This window comes from Rhinatrema bivittatum, chromosome 1, assembly GCF_901001135.1.
Source record: "Rhinatrema bivittatum chromosome 1, aRhiBiv1.1, whole genome shotgun sequence".
Lineage (NCBI taxonomy): Eukaryota > Metazoa > Chordata > Amphibia > Gymnophiona > Rhinatrematidae > Rhinatrema > Rhinatrema bivittatum.
Genome location: NC_042615.1, coordinates 276,697,871 through 276,713,996, shown reverse-complemented (window position 1 = coordinate 276,713,996; position 16,126 = coordinate 276,697,871). Strand labels below are relative to the sequence as shown.

At 46.1% G+C, this 16,126-nt stretch overlaps 2 protein-coding genes across 4 annotated transcripts in view; one reads left to right on the top strand and one right to left on the bottom strand.

Annotated features, from left to right (window-relative positions):
• IDH3B (isocitrate dehydrogenase (NAD(+)) 3 beta) overlaps positions 1-6,202 on the bottom strand; it is a 105,956-nt gene extending 99,754 nt beyond the window's left edge. Inside the window, exon 1 of one of the 3 annotated variants that reach the window (XM_029595186.1) lies at positions 6,066-6,202. Coding sequence is in view for 2 of the 3 variants with exons in the window: in XM_029595177.1 (XP_029451037.1) it covers positions 5,015-5,050 (36 nt within the window). In the remaining variant the exon portion in view is untranslated. Of the gene's footprint in view, positions 1-5,014; positions 5,146-6,065 lie in introns of those variants that run through there. The other 2 variants (XM_029595177.1, XM_029595166.1) reach the window with 2 other exon arrangements.
• The window catches only part of LOC115087674 (carcinoembryonic antigen-related cell adhesion molecule 6-like), an 89,555-nt gene continuing 79,566 nt past the window's right edge, over positions 6,138-16,126 (top strand). The window contains exon 1 of the mRNA XM_029595143.1: positions 6,138-6,262. Within this exon, the coding sequence (XP_029451003.1) occupies positions 6,175-6,262 (88 nt within the window). The 5' untranslated portion in view covers positions 6,138-6,174. The remainder of the gene's footprint in view (positions 6,263-16,126) is intronic.

Below are 16,126 nucleotides of genomic sequence, written 5' to 3'. Positions count from 1 at the left end.
AGATCAGTCACCCTGGAGAAGCACTGGTCCGACACCAGTAAGTAATCTAGCCTAGAATAAGTCTGGTGGGGGTTTGAGAAAAACGTGTATTCAGAGTCACCCGGGTGCAAAACCCGCCAAACGTCCATGAGCTGCAATTCTTGGCATAACAGGTTAATTCCCATTGTTTGGTCCTTCATTGAAACCGGTTTGGAGGGGCGGTTATCTAGCAGCTTATTTGCGACCAGGTTACAATCAGAGAAATCAGCTATACGACTTACCAAGGAAGTAAAGAAGGCAGGAGAATACACATTACAAGCGTACACATTACAAAATCCCAGTTTCTGCTGGTAAAGCTGGCCCACGACAATAACATATCTCCCCTTTGGATCTTGAAGGGTTTGCACAGGCTGAAACAGCAAATTTTTATGAATGAGGATGGCCACTCCCTGCTTCCTGGAATTAAAAGAAGAGTAGAAACATTGGCCCTCTCATTCTCGCCGTAATTTAGCATGTTTTTTATTCCCAAATGAGTTTCTTGCAGAAACGCCACATGGGTGTGCATAATTGGGGAATGTAGGCCATCCACATTTAGGGAGACAATTTTAACCTGCACCATAACATTCACGTATCATATGAAACAATTCAGAGAAGACATGAATATACGTATCCTTGGGGCCCCCCTGGCCTGGGCCGCGGAGGTGGTCGGCTCAGACTTCCAACACATCCAAGCACATATGCCCAGCCTAGGCCCGTAGAGGTTCCCCATGTATTCTGGCCCCCTCCCCCCCAATCCCATGATCAAACATACCAGACATACCATCACGCATTCCAAACATCCACCCCCCACTCACCACTATCAGTACTACGCACCACCACTCCCAGAGACTTAGGACCCACCCCAGGCCACCTATTATCATCGGGGTCTGAGGACGCCCCCCTCCAGCCCCACTCCCTTCCTTCATGGACCCATCAAATTTTGCAGATATAAGTAGTAGGTATCCGAGTCCCAGATTAAGAGAACAATTGAAAACCTTCAGCTCGCCCTAAGAAGAGCCGCTCTGATCACAGTCAATAAACGCCCCATGGAGCAAAAGTGGAGAAGATCATCAAAAAAACTCCAGGCAGTAGTGTGCTCCGAGCTCCAGCCATGCTACAGCAATAAGGCCGCCACTGTAGGACACCAGCCCCAGATTAGGTACTCCACTTCGCAAGAATGGACAAGAAGGGGCCCAGTGGACCCACCAAGGTATAACTCATTGAACAACAAGGCGCCAAATAGAGACAACTGTGGCCCTTCAAACTAAGCCAGAACAAGCTCATTGCACCAGGAATCTTAAAGGCAGACCTCTCGATCTCACTCTCCACCGTGTCTCGGTAAGTTCATGATGAAGCGGTCAGCTTCTTCCTTGGAGGTTAAGAAGAGAACTCGGTTGTTATGATGAATGCGTAATTTGGCAGGGTAGAGGAGGGCAAACTTGATGCCTCGTTTGTGGAGTTGCGTCCAAGCCGGCACGAGAACCTCTCTCTGAGCCGCAGTGCTTGCTGAGAAATCATTGAACAGCAAGATTCTGCAGCTGCGGTACTCCACTGTGAATTTTTGGCGCTAGGCCCTCAGCAGTTGGGTTTTATGTTCCCAATTCAAGATATGCACCAAAACAGGCCGCGGCTGGCTACTGCCCTCCCGCATGGGGCCCACTCGGTGCACTCGTTCACATTGTAGTCGCTCGGCATCCAACTCCAGGCCAACGTGGCCTGGGAGCCATTTTTCCACAAAGTCCCTGAGCTCTCCGACTTTTACCGCTTCAGGCAAGACGATGATTTTTTAATTATTTCCCTGGCTCCGGTCTTCTTGCTCCTCGAGTTTTGTCAGAAGCTCTCGCTGCTGGCTCCTCAGATCAGTCACATATCGTTTTGACTCAGCCAGCCGGTCTACAAGGTCAGAGAGATTGGTTTCCGCTGCGTCCAGCCACTTGGAGTGACCATCCATAGCCGACTTGACATCCTCCATAGCGGTCTGAAGTTTTATAAGTCAGCCATCACTGCTTCTGTAACCTGCTGGGATAGTTGTTGCAGCGCATCCTCTGTAAAAGAGGTCAGCACTTTTTCCCCTGCAGGGGCCTTCGTCATTTTGGGCACATGCGGCCGTCGGGCACTTCGGTTTGGGGCACAGCGTGAGCTGCGATTTTGTATACCCCTCTCTCCCAGCCTCATGACACAGCGAGAGGAAGATCAATCAGCCAACAAACGCCCCGAATTTGGCCGGCGAAATAACTAGTTTGGCCGCGTTAGGATTGCCATGCTCCCGCTGTTTTGACTGTGGGAGGTGCTCAGAACGCTCCTCTCCTGCACAATTTTGCAGCCTCGATGCCGGACAGTAGCAGGGCACAGAGCCTTCGGTAAGTGCGGGGCCCGAATTCGGTCAGCGAAAATGATGTTTTTACCCGATTTTTGGGAGCGGGGCCGCGGAGCTGTCTCGGTGCGTCCGTCTCCCTTATGTCATCGCCAAAAGTCCACAATGACCTCTTCTAATTTATAAATGACTATGACAGGGGTGGCCAATTCTGGTCCTCAAGAGCCACAAACAGGCCAGGATTTCAGGATATCCACAATGAATATACATGAGATAGATCTGACTGCACAGCCTCCATCAAATGAAAATCTATTCATACATATTCATTGTGGATATCCTGAAATCCTGGCCTGTTTTTGGGTGTCAAGGATTGGAGTTGGCCATGCCTGAACTATGACATCTGAACTTTTTTTAAATCTCAGTTTCAGTTATTATAAGAAAATCTAGACATTTAAACAAGATTTGAAGAAGGTGAAGTAGGATAAATCCCAGAAAGATGAAGCTGATTGCCAGAGAGTTGATTTACCCTTGGATGTATTTGGCTAATAATAATTTTGGACAGTGGCAAGTTCTTTTCACACTCTAAATGACAATTCAGTGGGTGATTAAGATACCCTGCATAAGAATAACAACTCTGGATCTTCTTCAGCTTCTCATTTTTTCTTCCAAGGTCAATGACCCAGCACCAGGTCACACAGATTTCAAGACACGAACTAGAAGTAAAATCCTTCTGAACCCATGCCATTCAAAATGACTCGGTCTTAGTTACTCGGTCTTAGTTAAATATTGTGCTGTTCAATTTCTCCCCTTCCATCCCAAGTTTATTTTCCTTGTTTTTTGTAACTTTCCCTCTCCCTTTTTCTGATTCACTGTATTTAAAGTTCAAGGTTCTTATTGAAAATATTGTTTTTTACATTACGTTATGCTTTACACTCCTTGTTATTTGTAAACCGGGTTGATGTGATGCCTATCATGAAACTCGGTATAACAAAAACAATAAATAAATAAATAAATAAAATAAATAAATATTCTATAGTCATGAATTTATCACGGTTGCCTCTTACTTCTACACAATATTCTGTGTTAGCAAAAGGCTTCTTCTTTGTGCCTACACCGAAGTTCCCTCCAAGGAATGACTAGATGTATGCAATTTTTTTTTCATGTAAGGAACAATTCTTTTAAACCAAGAATGTTTGAGCACCAGTATTAGCGTTTCATTTCTGAATATATCTCATGGTAAGGAAAAAAGGCCAATCGGCGCCATTTTGATCACTGGCAGCCAACAACCCCTGCTGGACCACCAGGGACTTTGGGCGAGTCTTGGGGGGGGGGGGGGGGGGCAGCTTTATACTTATTTAAATTTGAAGAGTTGGGGTGGGTTTTGGGTGGATTTTTAAAGCAAGTTAATGGGGGGAAAAATGTGGATCCAGGGGTGGACCGAAATGGCACACCCCCAATCCGAAAACAAAATGGGCACAAAAAAAAAACCCAAAAACAAAACAAAAATCTTTGCAGGCTAGTCTTCACCTAACCTGACTCGAGCAAGATGAGGACAGATGGGTCGCTCATCAGTCGGCAAGCAGCTGTCTATTCTCTCTTGCTGCCGCTCCTGGAAACCTGGAGCCTTAGGCCCCACCTAGTTCACATAATGTTTCCACCGGCCCTGCCCAGAACACACTTAGGACTCAGCCTATGTTCCACCAGGAACCTGGGCCTAAAGCCTTCCTGGGATTGGCTACTCCTAGCTGAAGGACCATTCCACACATCTGCTGAAGACAGAGACATTTTGAAGAGCTAAGGCAGCACCAGAGGGAGTGAAGTCAGCTTTGAGCTTTTTTTTCTCTATTTCTATCCACTGATAGGCATTCATAACCCACTCGTCTGGACTAGTCTGGCATGGACAATAAGAAATTTTCATTTTAACCTTAGAGGGCAGACTTCAGTTTACATTGGGAAAGTGCAAGATGCATGATTGGCGGATGTCCATTTAAATCTTCTGCTTCCAAAGACTGACAGTGAGCTTCATGCTAAAGAGGGGTTTACATACCAGTAATTCTTAAATGTGGCCACTAGCGCGTTTTGATACACAGTATTTTGGGGAGTGAGGATCCCCAGCTGATCAGCCTTCCCAGCTTTCCATATCTCCCAGGGCTTTGTAAAGGGAAAGTTGTTACCTTACAAAAGTGTTTTTCCCCCCTCATCTCATCTCAACAGGGGCATGCAAATATTTTACACATAGGATTTCTGACCATGGTTTGAGAACAGGAGCACAGAGATATAGATGCTGCCAAACAGGAAAAGGTCTGGCACTGTATTTATTTACGGTTTTGCTGGATTACAAAAAAGCCTGGTTTTTTAAGTTTCTACAATCGTTTTTTCTGCCTCCCGCGATGAAAGGGAGGTGTCTGTACTCAACTGGTGCTTCTACACTCAACCACTAATTTCTAAACAAGCATAATAATATATAAGCTGGTTCAATGATATACATTCCAAATAGACTGAAGGGCTACCCGGAATTTTTTTAGGTAAAGAGCCGGAAGTTGCAAAAGGATTCTTAAAACAAAACCTATCTACTGACTCTACAGTAACAAAAACACGGAATCAAAGCTGGGTCACAGCCCTCATCTGTATATGCCTTGTCAGCGTCAGTCCGAAGCTAGAAAGGTTGTTAAGGTGCCTCACCCGAGCCACAACAAGAACTCGCTTCAGGGCCGCCATGCTGCTCGCTCCCGGAAATGACCGAATACGCGTCGCCTGAATGTTTGTGAAATGGAATCTTCCTGCTTATGTTCACTAGGTGGATTTACGAAAGATACGATAATTATTTATTGGATTATTTTACTTCGAGCATGGTAATACTGCTAAAGGTGCAATAGGGTTATTTTCATGCAAGTTCCTTTGTTGTTCACGGGTGAATGGAACAGAGTAAAACGTCTGAGACAAAAACGCCCTCATTGGATTTTCGGGGCTCGCTTCCTAGACCGGGTAAGCAAACTTTTCAAACCGCGGACCCACGGTCTAACCATGCAGTTATTTGGATCCTACCTGCCCATCCAAATACTGCAACTTTTCAAAGGGAGATTTTCACTTTGCTGTGGGAACAAACTCCTGTCCTACAATAAACCTGGGAGGAAATGATCACACTGGCCATTCCATCTGCCTAACCGCAGAAAGGGCTTCTGCGGTAGGGGGAAGAAAGCGCGCTGGCTCCTTTATTGTGACCCAATACTCAACCTTTATTCTCAAATGTTGCAGAAACCAGTGGTGCTTAATCCTGTCTTTGAATACGCATGTATGGTTTTTAGATTTTACAACCCTAGACTATGCAATTATCCACAATTCTGCTTGAGATGTATACCATGATGATGTCATTCAGCTTTAAATCCAGATCTGTTGTTGCAATCGGGGGTTTTCCGTTAAAAAAAAAAAAAAAAAAAGGTCTCCTGATCGAGGGGGTGGAAACGCAGCAAGAGCCCCACCTCTTTCTCCCAGATGAGGCGAAAAAAACGCTTGTAAGGTAACAACTTTCCCTTTACAAAGCCCTGGGAGATATGGAAAACTGGGAAGGCTGGTCAGCTGGGGGCGGGACATAGAGTATTAGTTTCACGAGCACGTTTTCTTTCTTACATTTGTGTAACTCCTCTCTCGCCGCGCTATTGCTTTTCTTTACCCGGTAGGACACGCGCTGCTCTGTCCGTTCTGGAGGCACAGGCGACCCTCCCTTTCTACCTACCCCTTCCCCTCAAGTCTTCTCGAGGCACCGCTCGCCCTTTACCGCTGGTGGCATAGCTGGAGGGCGAAGGCTGCTGTCCCGTGCCTGGCTACGGAGAAGCGCAAGTTGTATGGCAGCCCTGAGGTCTTCAGTTCTCTGGTGGTGGTGGCGGCGGATGCTACTCCTACTCCTGTTCTTCAAAGGACGCCGGGGCTCCGGTAATACAAGCAACTTATTAGCATGCAAATATTGCGTGCAGAATGGCACAGGTTACATAGGCTGCGTAGATAGTCTTTGACGCACATAAGACACATCGTACAGACTGATGCAGTCAAGCATGGGTAAAAAAATGTGCGACAAACTGGGCACTTTTTTTTTTTTTTTACTGCGCGCACATTCACCACTCTTGGGCACCTGATGAAATAGGCAAATGCGCCGCTGCGCTAAAAAGAACGCACTAAGGGGCGGATTTTAAGAGCCCTGCCCGCCGGTGTGCCTATTTTACATAGGCCTACCGGCGCGCAGAGCCCCGGGACTCGCGTAAGTCCCGGGGTTTACTGAGGGGGGCGAGCCCGATCCGTGGGGCGTGTCGGGGGCGTGGCCACACCCTCCGGACCCGCCCCCAGGTTGCGTCCCGGCGTGCTAGCGGCCCGCTGGCGCGCGGGGATCCCTCGACAAAGGTAAGGGGGGGTTAGGGAGGGCAAAAGAAAGTTCCCTCCGAGGCCGCTCCGAAATCGGAGCGGCCTCTGAGGGAACGGAGGTAGGCTGCGCGGCTCGGCGTGCACCAGCTATACAGAATTGATAGCCTTGCGCGCGCCAATCCCGGATTTTAGCGGAAAAGTACGCCAATTCGCGCGGTTTGAAAATCTACCCCTAAGGATACATTGTGTGTCCTTAGCATGCCCATGGCATTGGGCACCCAGGAGACATGGCTGTGCGCAAGTTAGGTATATGGACAATCAGTTTAACAAGCGTCTGTTTTCCTAACCTATGCACACCCAAGGGTTAGGAAAATGGATGATTGTAAATTGAGCGTCTGTTTCCCTAATTTGACCTGACTTTTTTTTTTTTTTTCCATGTTACTGCTTTCTGAGGTTCCTCTTACTTAGTATTGCGATGATATCAAGTGGAAGAAACTGCAGAAAAGCAGTATTTTCTGCTTTTCTGTTCAGGGTGCCTCAGGATTAGCGCCAGCTCCAGGGCTGGCGTTAATTTTTGAGGGTTAAAACGTGTGCATTGGGTGCAGTGATTTTTTAACATCAGGGGCACTGGCTGATAGCCTTCTCAACATGGCATTTACATTTGATGAGCGCTATTAGCTGTGCGTTGGTTTGGACGCACGTTTTGGATGCGCTGAACCTCTTATTGCATTAGGGGTTATAAACTCCCGTCCAACCATGGGTTACCCTGTGTGCTAGCCTGAGCACACAATATTGCATTGGCCTGTTAGTGTGTACATTGTTGCTAGAGGATTTTAGTTGTCATCTCCACCCCTAAGTGGCCGAGGGAGCATAACACAGCCACTGCTCTTGGCTTCCAGTCTCTAGTTTTAGTTGAAAGAGGGATCCCAACTTCTAGTCCTTGACACCCCTTTGGTGAGGGACAACAGTAGATGGAACATAGCCCAAAGGGTAGGGGGGGGGGGGGGCGGCAAGGAGGTGTCGGTGGTAGGGTAATTAGCATTGCAAGCCTGGGAAAGGTGGTGGTAAAAGATCCAGGTCAGGGGTATGGGCAGACAAACAGCTGTGGTAACAGAGGTTTTATACTTCAGAGTTTCAACTTGGAATCCTGTTTTTCATGTAATATAAAGACACCTGGTCAGATGGCTGACCAGAATAATAAAGTGGGTGGAACGTTTCCCCTATGAGAAAAGGCTAAAGAGGTTAGGGCTGTTCAGCTTGGAGACTGTTGAGGAGAGATAAGAGGGCTGCAAAATCATGAAAGGATGAGTAAATGTGAAATGGTTATATACTCTTTCAGATAATTACAAGGACTAGGAGGCACTCCATGAAGTTAGCAAATAGCACATGTAAAATGAATCAGAGAAAATTCTTTTTCACTCAATGTACAATTAAGCTCTGGAATTTGTTGCCAGAGGATGTGATTAAGGCTTAGTGTAGCTGGGTTTAAAAAAGGTTTGGATAAGTTCCTGGGGGAGAAGTCCATAAACTGCTATTAATTAATAGGGAAGAGCCACTGGTTTTTGCCAGGACCAGTGGCATGGGATCTATTTAATGTTTGGGTATCTGGCAGATACTTGTGACTTGGATTGGCCATTGTTGGAGACAAGTCTCCCAGGGCTGCTGCCCAGGAGGGAAGGGTTAGGTTGGCCATCATGGGGGGCTGATGCAATAAATTTGCATAGAAAGCGGGCGCTGAACAGTCAGTGCCCGCTTTCTTAACATGCCCCAAGCTCCCCCAAGGGGGGCGCCATGGAATATTTAAATTAGGGGGTCACGTTAGTAAGGAGGCGCTTGGGTTGCTTGCGCGCCAATAGCGCCTCCTTGCTAATGCAAACCCAATCAGCGTCAGCAGTCTGCTGGTTAGGAAAACTGCCGCACAGCCAAGTGGTTCAGGAAACAGAAGCTCGTCATTCAAGCGTCTGCTTCCTGCACCTGACTGCCAGTGTTTTTTTTTTCCTCTGTTTTTAAACTTTATTTAGTTTCGCTTTCCCTCTTACTTAATATCACAACGATATTAAGTAGGAGGCAGTACAGAAAAGCAGTTTTTTTTCTGCTTTTCTGTACTGGCTTAAGGAGTGCTCATTAATTACTGAGCGCTAGATGTGCGTTCTAGATGCACATTTTTTTTTTTTTTTTGCATCTGGAGTGAATGCTAATATTCTCAGTCACATGCATTTGCATGTGATTAGCGCTATTGGATTCACTCTGTGTCGGACCCGCGTTGAGTAGGCGCTAATCCCCTTATTGCATTAGGGAATTCATTAGCCCCTATTCAACCCGCGTCCGACTGCCGGTTATAAAGTGCGCTCGGCTAAGCACACTGTATTGCATCGGCCACATAGTTGGTGATTCGATTATTTGAAATGTAGATAGCTGGGTGGCTGGTGGATGTGAGGATTGCGGGTAACTTGCCTTCCTGGTGCGAAGATGGCAGATCTCTCTCGTCACCTAGATAGGATTATAGACAGTGCTGGGGAGGAGACAGGTGTCGTGGTACATGTGGGCACCAACGACATAGGGACATTTGGGGGAGAGAGGTTCTGGAAGCCAAATTTAGGATTTTAGTTAGAAAGCTGAAATCCAGAACCTCCAGGGTGGCATTCTCTGAAATGCTCCCTGTTCCACATGCAGGTCCCCAGAGGCAGGCAGAGTTCCGGAGTCTCAATGTGTGGATGAGACTATGGTGTAGGGAAGAGGGATTAAGTTTTGTAAGGAATTGGGGAACCTTTTGGGGACATGGGGAGACTTTTCTGAAAGGATGGGCTCCACCTTAACCAGAGTGGAACCAGGCTGCTGGCACTAACTTTTTTAAAAAGGAGATAGAGCAGCTTTTAAACTGGAAAAAGGGGGAAAGCCAACAGTCACTCAGCAGTGCATGGTTCGGAGGATGTATCCTTGAAGGATACTAATGAAACAGGAGAGTTAGGGCATCCCAACAGAGAGGTTCCAATAAAAGGAAACATAGTCCATGTGCCTATACATAAAAAAATCACCTGAGCTAAAGATTTCCAAATTATCCCTATCAACTGAAAAGCAGGTTCTTAATACAAACAAAAAATACACTTTGAAATGTCTATATGCCAATGCCAGAACTCGAAGAAGTAAGATGGGAGAGTTAGTGTATAGCAGTAAATGACGAGATTGACATAATTGGCATCACAGAGACTTAATGAAGGAGGATAACCAATGGGACAGTGCTATATCAGATTTCAAATTATATCGCAATGATAGGGAGGATCAACTTGGTGAGGGTATGGCACTTTATGTCTGGGAGGGTATAGAGTCCAACAGGATAAAGATCATACAAGAGACTAAATGCTCAGTAGAATCTATATGGGTAGAAATCCCATGTGTATTGGGTAAGAGTGTAGTGATAGGAGTATAGTACCATCCACCTAGACAAAATGGTCAGACAGATGATGAAATGCTAAGAGAAATCAGGGAAGCTAACCAATTTGGCAGTGCAGTAATAATGGGAGATTTCAATTATCCCAATATTGACTGGGTAAATGTAACATTAGGACATGCAAGAGATATAAAGTTCCTGGATGGAATAAATGACTGCTTCATGGAGCAATTGGTTCAGGATCCAAGGAGAAAGGGAGCTATTTTAGATTTAATTCTTTGTGGAACGCAAGATTTGGTGAGAGAGGTAATGGAGATGGGGCCACTTGCCAATAGTGATCATAACGTGATCAAATTTGAACTAATGACTGGAAGGGGGACAAATAACTAAATATACAGCTCTAACACTAAATTTTCAAAAGGGAAACTTTGATAAAATAAGGAAAATAGAAAAAAACTGAAAGGTGAACTTCAAAGGTTAAGTGTTCAACAGGCATGGCATTGTATTTTTAAACAATCTTAGATGTGGAGTCCAGATGTATTCCACGCATTAAGAAAGGTGGAAGGAAGGCAAAATGATTACAGTCATGGTTAAAAGGTGAGGTGAAAGAAGCTATTTTAGCCAAAAAAATCCTTCAAAAATTGGAAGAAGGATCCATCTGAAGAAAATAGGAAAAAGCATAAGCATTGTCAAGTTAAGTATAAAACATTGATAAGGCAGGCTAAGAGAGGCAGTAGAGGCAAAAACTCATAATAAAAACCTTTTAAAATATCAGAAGCAAGAAACCTGTGAGGGAGTCGGATGGACTGTTAGATGATGGAGGGGGTTAAAGGGGCTCTTAGGGAAGATAAGGCCATTGCAGAAAGATTAAATTAATTCTTTGCTTCTGTGTTTACTAATGAGGATGTTGGGCAGATACCAGTTCTGGAGATGGTTTTCAAGGGTGATGAGTCAGATGAACTGAACGAAATCACTGTGAACCTGGAAGATGTAGTACGCCAGGTTGCCAAACTATAGAGTGGTAAATACCCTGGACCGGATGGTATGCATCCCAGGGTTCTGAAGGAACTAAAAAATGAAATTTCAGTACTATTAGTTAAAATTTGTAACCTATCATTAAAATCATTCATTGTACCTGAAGACTGGAGGGTGGCCAATGTAACCCCAATATTTAAAAAGGGCTCCAGGGGTGTTCAGGTAAACTATAGACCAGTGAGCCTGACTTCAGTGCTGGGAAAAATAGTGGAAACTATCCTAAAGATCAAATCACAGAGCATATAGAAAGACATGGCTTAATGGAACACAGTCAGCATGGAGTTACTCAAGGGAAGTTGCCTCTCAAATCTGCTTCATATTTTTGAACGTGGATAAAGGTGAGCTGGTAGATGTGGTGTATTTGGATTTTCAGAAAGCGTTTGACAAAGTCTCTCATGAGAGGCTTCTAAGAAAACTAAAAAGTCATGGGATAGGAGGCGAGGTCCTTTTCGTAGATTACAAACTGGTTAAAAGACAGGAAACAGGATTATTTGGTCAATATTCTCAGTGGTAAAGATAAACAGTGGAGAGCCTCTGGGATCTGTACTTGGACTGATGCTTTTCAATAGATTTATAAATGATCTGGAAAGGAATATGACAAGTGAGGTTATCAAATTTGCAGACAATAGAAAATTATTCAGAGTAGTTAAATCACAAGTGGATTGTGATAAATTGCAGGAGGACCTTGCGAGACTGGCAGATTGGGCATCCAAATGGCAGATGAAATTTAATGTAGACAAGTGCAACGTGTTGCATATAGGGAAAATAAACCCTTGCTGTAGTTACACGATGTTAGGTTCCATATTAGGAGCTACCATCCAGGAAAAAGATCTAGGCATCATAGTAGATAATACATTGAAATCATCAGCTCAGTGTCCTGCAGCAGTCAAAAAAGCAAACAATGTTAAGAATTATTAGGAAGGAAATGGTGAATAAAACGGAAAATGTCATAATGCCTCTGTATCGCCCATGGTGAGACCGCACCTTGAGTATGGGCAGTCATCTTGTTGTGTGAGTCACTTGATTTATATCATCAGCTAATGTGCCATCCCATCTTGTGGAAGGGTGGGAACAGTGAGGGAGACAAGTATAAATCCACTGCTGACTGTAAAGATATAGTTGTTTCTAATTCTTCAATAAAGGCATCTGTATGTACATGTGTATGCAACTGAACTCTTTTGTGCATATTGGTATGGCAACTATGAGCCTAACACAACAAATAAAGAACCCAAAAAGCACAGTCCTCTTAATAGTAATCCAAACACAACAAAAGGACACTGTATAGTATTTCTAATTTAGGCTGAAAATCTGTTACAGTATTAGAAATACTATACAGTGTCCTTTTGTTGTGTTTGAACTATGAGCCTAAACCATACTCGGGAATTTCTGGATTCTATTTCCCATCTGTAACAGATTGTGTGTGACCCTAAGCAAATTATATTATTATTATTATTATTTTTTATTTTTATATACCGATGTTCCTGTAAAGAATACATATCGCACCGGTTTACAAGGAACTGAACAGTCGCCTCCAGGGCGGAAATACATTAAAACAGTCGTCTCAAGGCAGAATACATTAACACAAGTATACAGGAAAACTATTAAAAGAGAACTTTCATAAACTCAAATGTAACTGGGAACCATTTTACCTTTGTGTGTCTCAATTTGTTCAAATATAATATAAAAGAACAAAAAGCCTTCTCTATATTAAAAACTAATGAAGTTCTTGAGAAAAACATTGAAGTGTTACCAGAAAAGAGAAAAAAAACACAATGCATGCAGAATATCAAGTTCCATAACCAAAAGAAAAATCTAATTGAGATGGATAACTCTGTCAACAGTGGCACAACTGCAAAAGGAAAGAGTGAAGGGAATAACAAATCTCAACTAAAGTCTCATAAGGAGTCCAGGAAAAGCAATAACCTTAAAGAGAGTACCTGGAAGGCTATGACCACAAATGCTCATAGTTTGGGAAATAAAATCCCAGATCTACAGGCCCTAATGACAGAGGCAGAATTGGACATTGTTGCTATCACAGAGACATGGTTCACAGAATCTCATGAATGGGATACAACAATACCAGGCTATAACTTGTTAAGGAAGGACAGAGTGGATAGAAAAGGGGGAGGTGTGGCTCTTTATGTCAGAAACAACATCCAAGCATCTGAGCTGCAAGGAAGTTGGGGCAAGGAAGAAGCACTATGGGTCGACCTAAAAAAAGATGACGGAGCATCCATTTATATTGGAGTGGTTTACAGGCCTCCAAACCAAAAGGAAGAGCTGGACAGAGATCTGGTTGAAGACATCCATAAGATAGGTAAGAAGGGAGAAGTGGTGATCGTGGGTGACTTTAATATGCCAGATGTAGACTGGAAAATCCCATCTGCAGAAACTAAAAATAGTAGAGCGATAGTGGATGCCATGCAAGTAACTTTGTTCAAACAAATGGTGTTGGAACCCACGAGAGAAGGAGCTATACTCGACTTAGTGCTCACTAATGGAGATAATGTCTCCGATGTCCAGGTGGGCACCCACCTCAGCACCAGTGATCATCAAACGATATGGTTTAATATCACTAAAAGAATAGGGAAAAGAACCACAAAGACCCGAGTTTTACAGTTCAAAAACACAGACTTTGAGGAAATGGGGAAGTACCTGGAGGAAGAACTAAAAGGATGGGAGAATGAAAGAGATGTGGATCAGCAGTGGACCAATCTAAAAGGAGCAATCACCAAGGCAACTGCTCTATATCGGCTCGATCCAGTAAGGCCGCGGTAAAAACAGTGCGGTAGTGTCAGGCGCACCCTTCCTCCCCGCACGCACAGTTCTCTTCACTAACTCCCCGATACTCTCCTCTAATCGCATGCAAATGCATGCCGCGGCTTTAAAGCGGTAGGGAAGGGTTATGGCCGCGTAACCCATTTTACTGTATAGGCGCTTAATACAGCGCCTATACAGTAACCTGGGTGCGCTGGTACCTGTCATTTCAAATGACATTTGAAATGACAGGTACCAGGAAGTGTAAAAATCAAAATTTGTAAATACCTGTCGGAGGGCCGCGTGGGTCCAGGTGGCCGGCGGGATCCGGGGGGCCGGTGGTCGCGTGTTAAATCTAAGCCGCGGGCGGGTGGGCGCGGCGGCGGGGGGACACGCGTTTGTTCGAGACGGCCGGCGGGCGGCGGGTGGTCGCGTGTTAAATCTAGGCCGGGTCCGCACAGGCGCACATTCATTCATTCACTGCCGGTGGGGGCTGCCGGAGAGGCAACCCCCACCGGCAGTGAATGAATTCATTCATCCAGGCGGAGGAGCCGGCTGCTTTCGCCACCGGCTCCTCCGCCTGGATGAATGAATGCGCGCCTGTGCGACCCCTGCGTTTCGGCGCTCAAGGCGTGACGTCACAGGCGCGCATTCATTCACTGCCGGTGGGGGCTGCCGGAGAGGCAACCCCCACCGGCAGTGAATGAATTCATTCATCCAGGCGGAGGAGCCGGCTGCTTTCGCCACCGGCTCCTCCGCCTGGATGAATGAATGCGCGCCTGTGCGACCCCTGCGTTTCGGCGCTCAAGGCAGTCACATGCCGTGACGTCACGCCTTGAGCGCCGAAACGCAGGGGTCGCACAGGCGCGCATTCATTCATTCACTGCCGGTGGGGGCTGCCGGAGAGGCAACCCCCACCGGCAGTGAATGAATTCATTCATCCAGGCGGAGGAGCCGGCTGCTTTCGCCACCGGCTCCTCCGCCTGGATGAATGAATGCGCGCCTGTGCGACCCCTGCGTTTCGGCGCTCAAGGCAGTCACGTGCCGTGACGTCACGCCTTGAGCGCCGAAACGCAGGGGTCGCACAGGCGCGCATTCATTCATTCACTGCCGGTGGGGGCTGCCGGAGAGGCAACCCCCACCGGCAGTGAATGAATTCATTCATCCAGGCGGAGGAGCCGGCTGCTTTCGCCACCGGCTCCTCCGCCTGGATGAATGAATGCGCGCCTGTGCGACCCCTGCGTTTCGGCGCTCAAGGCGTGACGTCACGGCATGTGACTGCCTTGAGCGCCGAAACGCAGGGGTCGCACAGGCGCGCATTCATTCATCCAGGCGGAGGAGCCGGCGGCTTTTCACCGCCGGCTCCTCCGCCTGGATGAATGCGCGCCTGTGCGACCCGGCCTAGATTTAACACGCGACCACCCGCCGGCCGTCTCGAACTAACGCGTGTCCCCCCGCCGCCGCTGCCGCCGCCGCCTGGAACAGGCGCCCACCCGCCCGCGGCCTAGATTTAACACGCGACCACCGGCCCCCCGGATCCCGCCGGCAGCCTGGACCGACGCGGCCCTCAGACAGGTATTTAAAATTTTTTTTTTCTTCTGACAGGTTTTATGTGTCCCACATCATTACATTTTCTCGATCATCTCTGTATCGCTTTTTTTTTTAATTGTGTTTTATTGTTTTTGAGTGTCTTAAGCGGTGTCGATGGATTTGTTACTAGACTCACAGTCCTAACTCCTACTAGGGGGAGGCGGTAAACTAACACGTTACGGCCGCGGCAAAACAGTGCGTTACTAATGAGATAACTTGAGCGCGCGTTACGGTATCGGAGGGGAATAGCTAATTCCTTCATTATACAGCTAATTCGTTCATTTACATGCCGGGTGCGGGAAGGGTTACGCGTCTGTTTTAAGAAGCGCTACGGACGCGCGAAACTGGAAACTGTATCGTTGATTTGCCTTACGCGTCCGAATTGTGCGCAGGGAGCTCGTTACAGACGAGAAAACTTCAACTGAATGTTACTGTATCGAGCTGTATGTTAGAAATGTAAAGAAAAGCTAAAGAAAATTGAAACCTATCTGGTTCTCAAAGGAGGTGGCTGACAAAATTAAAGCTAAAAGAACAGCATTCAAAAAATACAAAAGATCCCAAAGGGAGGAGCACAAAGAATATTTGTTTCAACTGAGGGAGACGAAGAAATTAATCAAGTTGGCAAAAAGTCAAGCGGAAGAGAGGATTGCCAAGGAGATAAAAAATGGTGA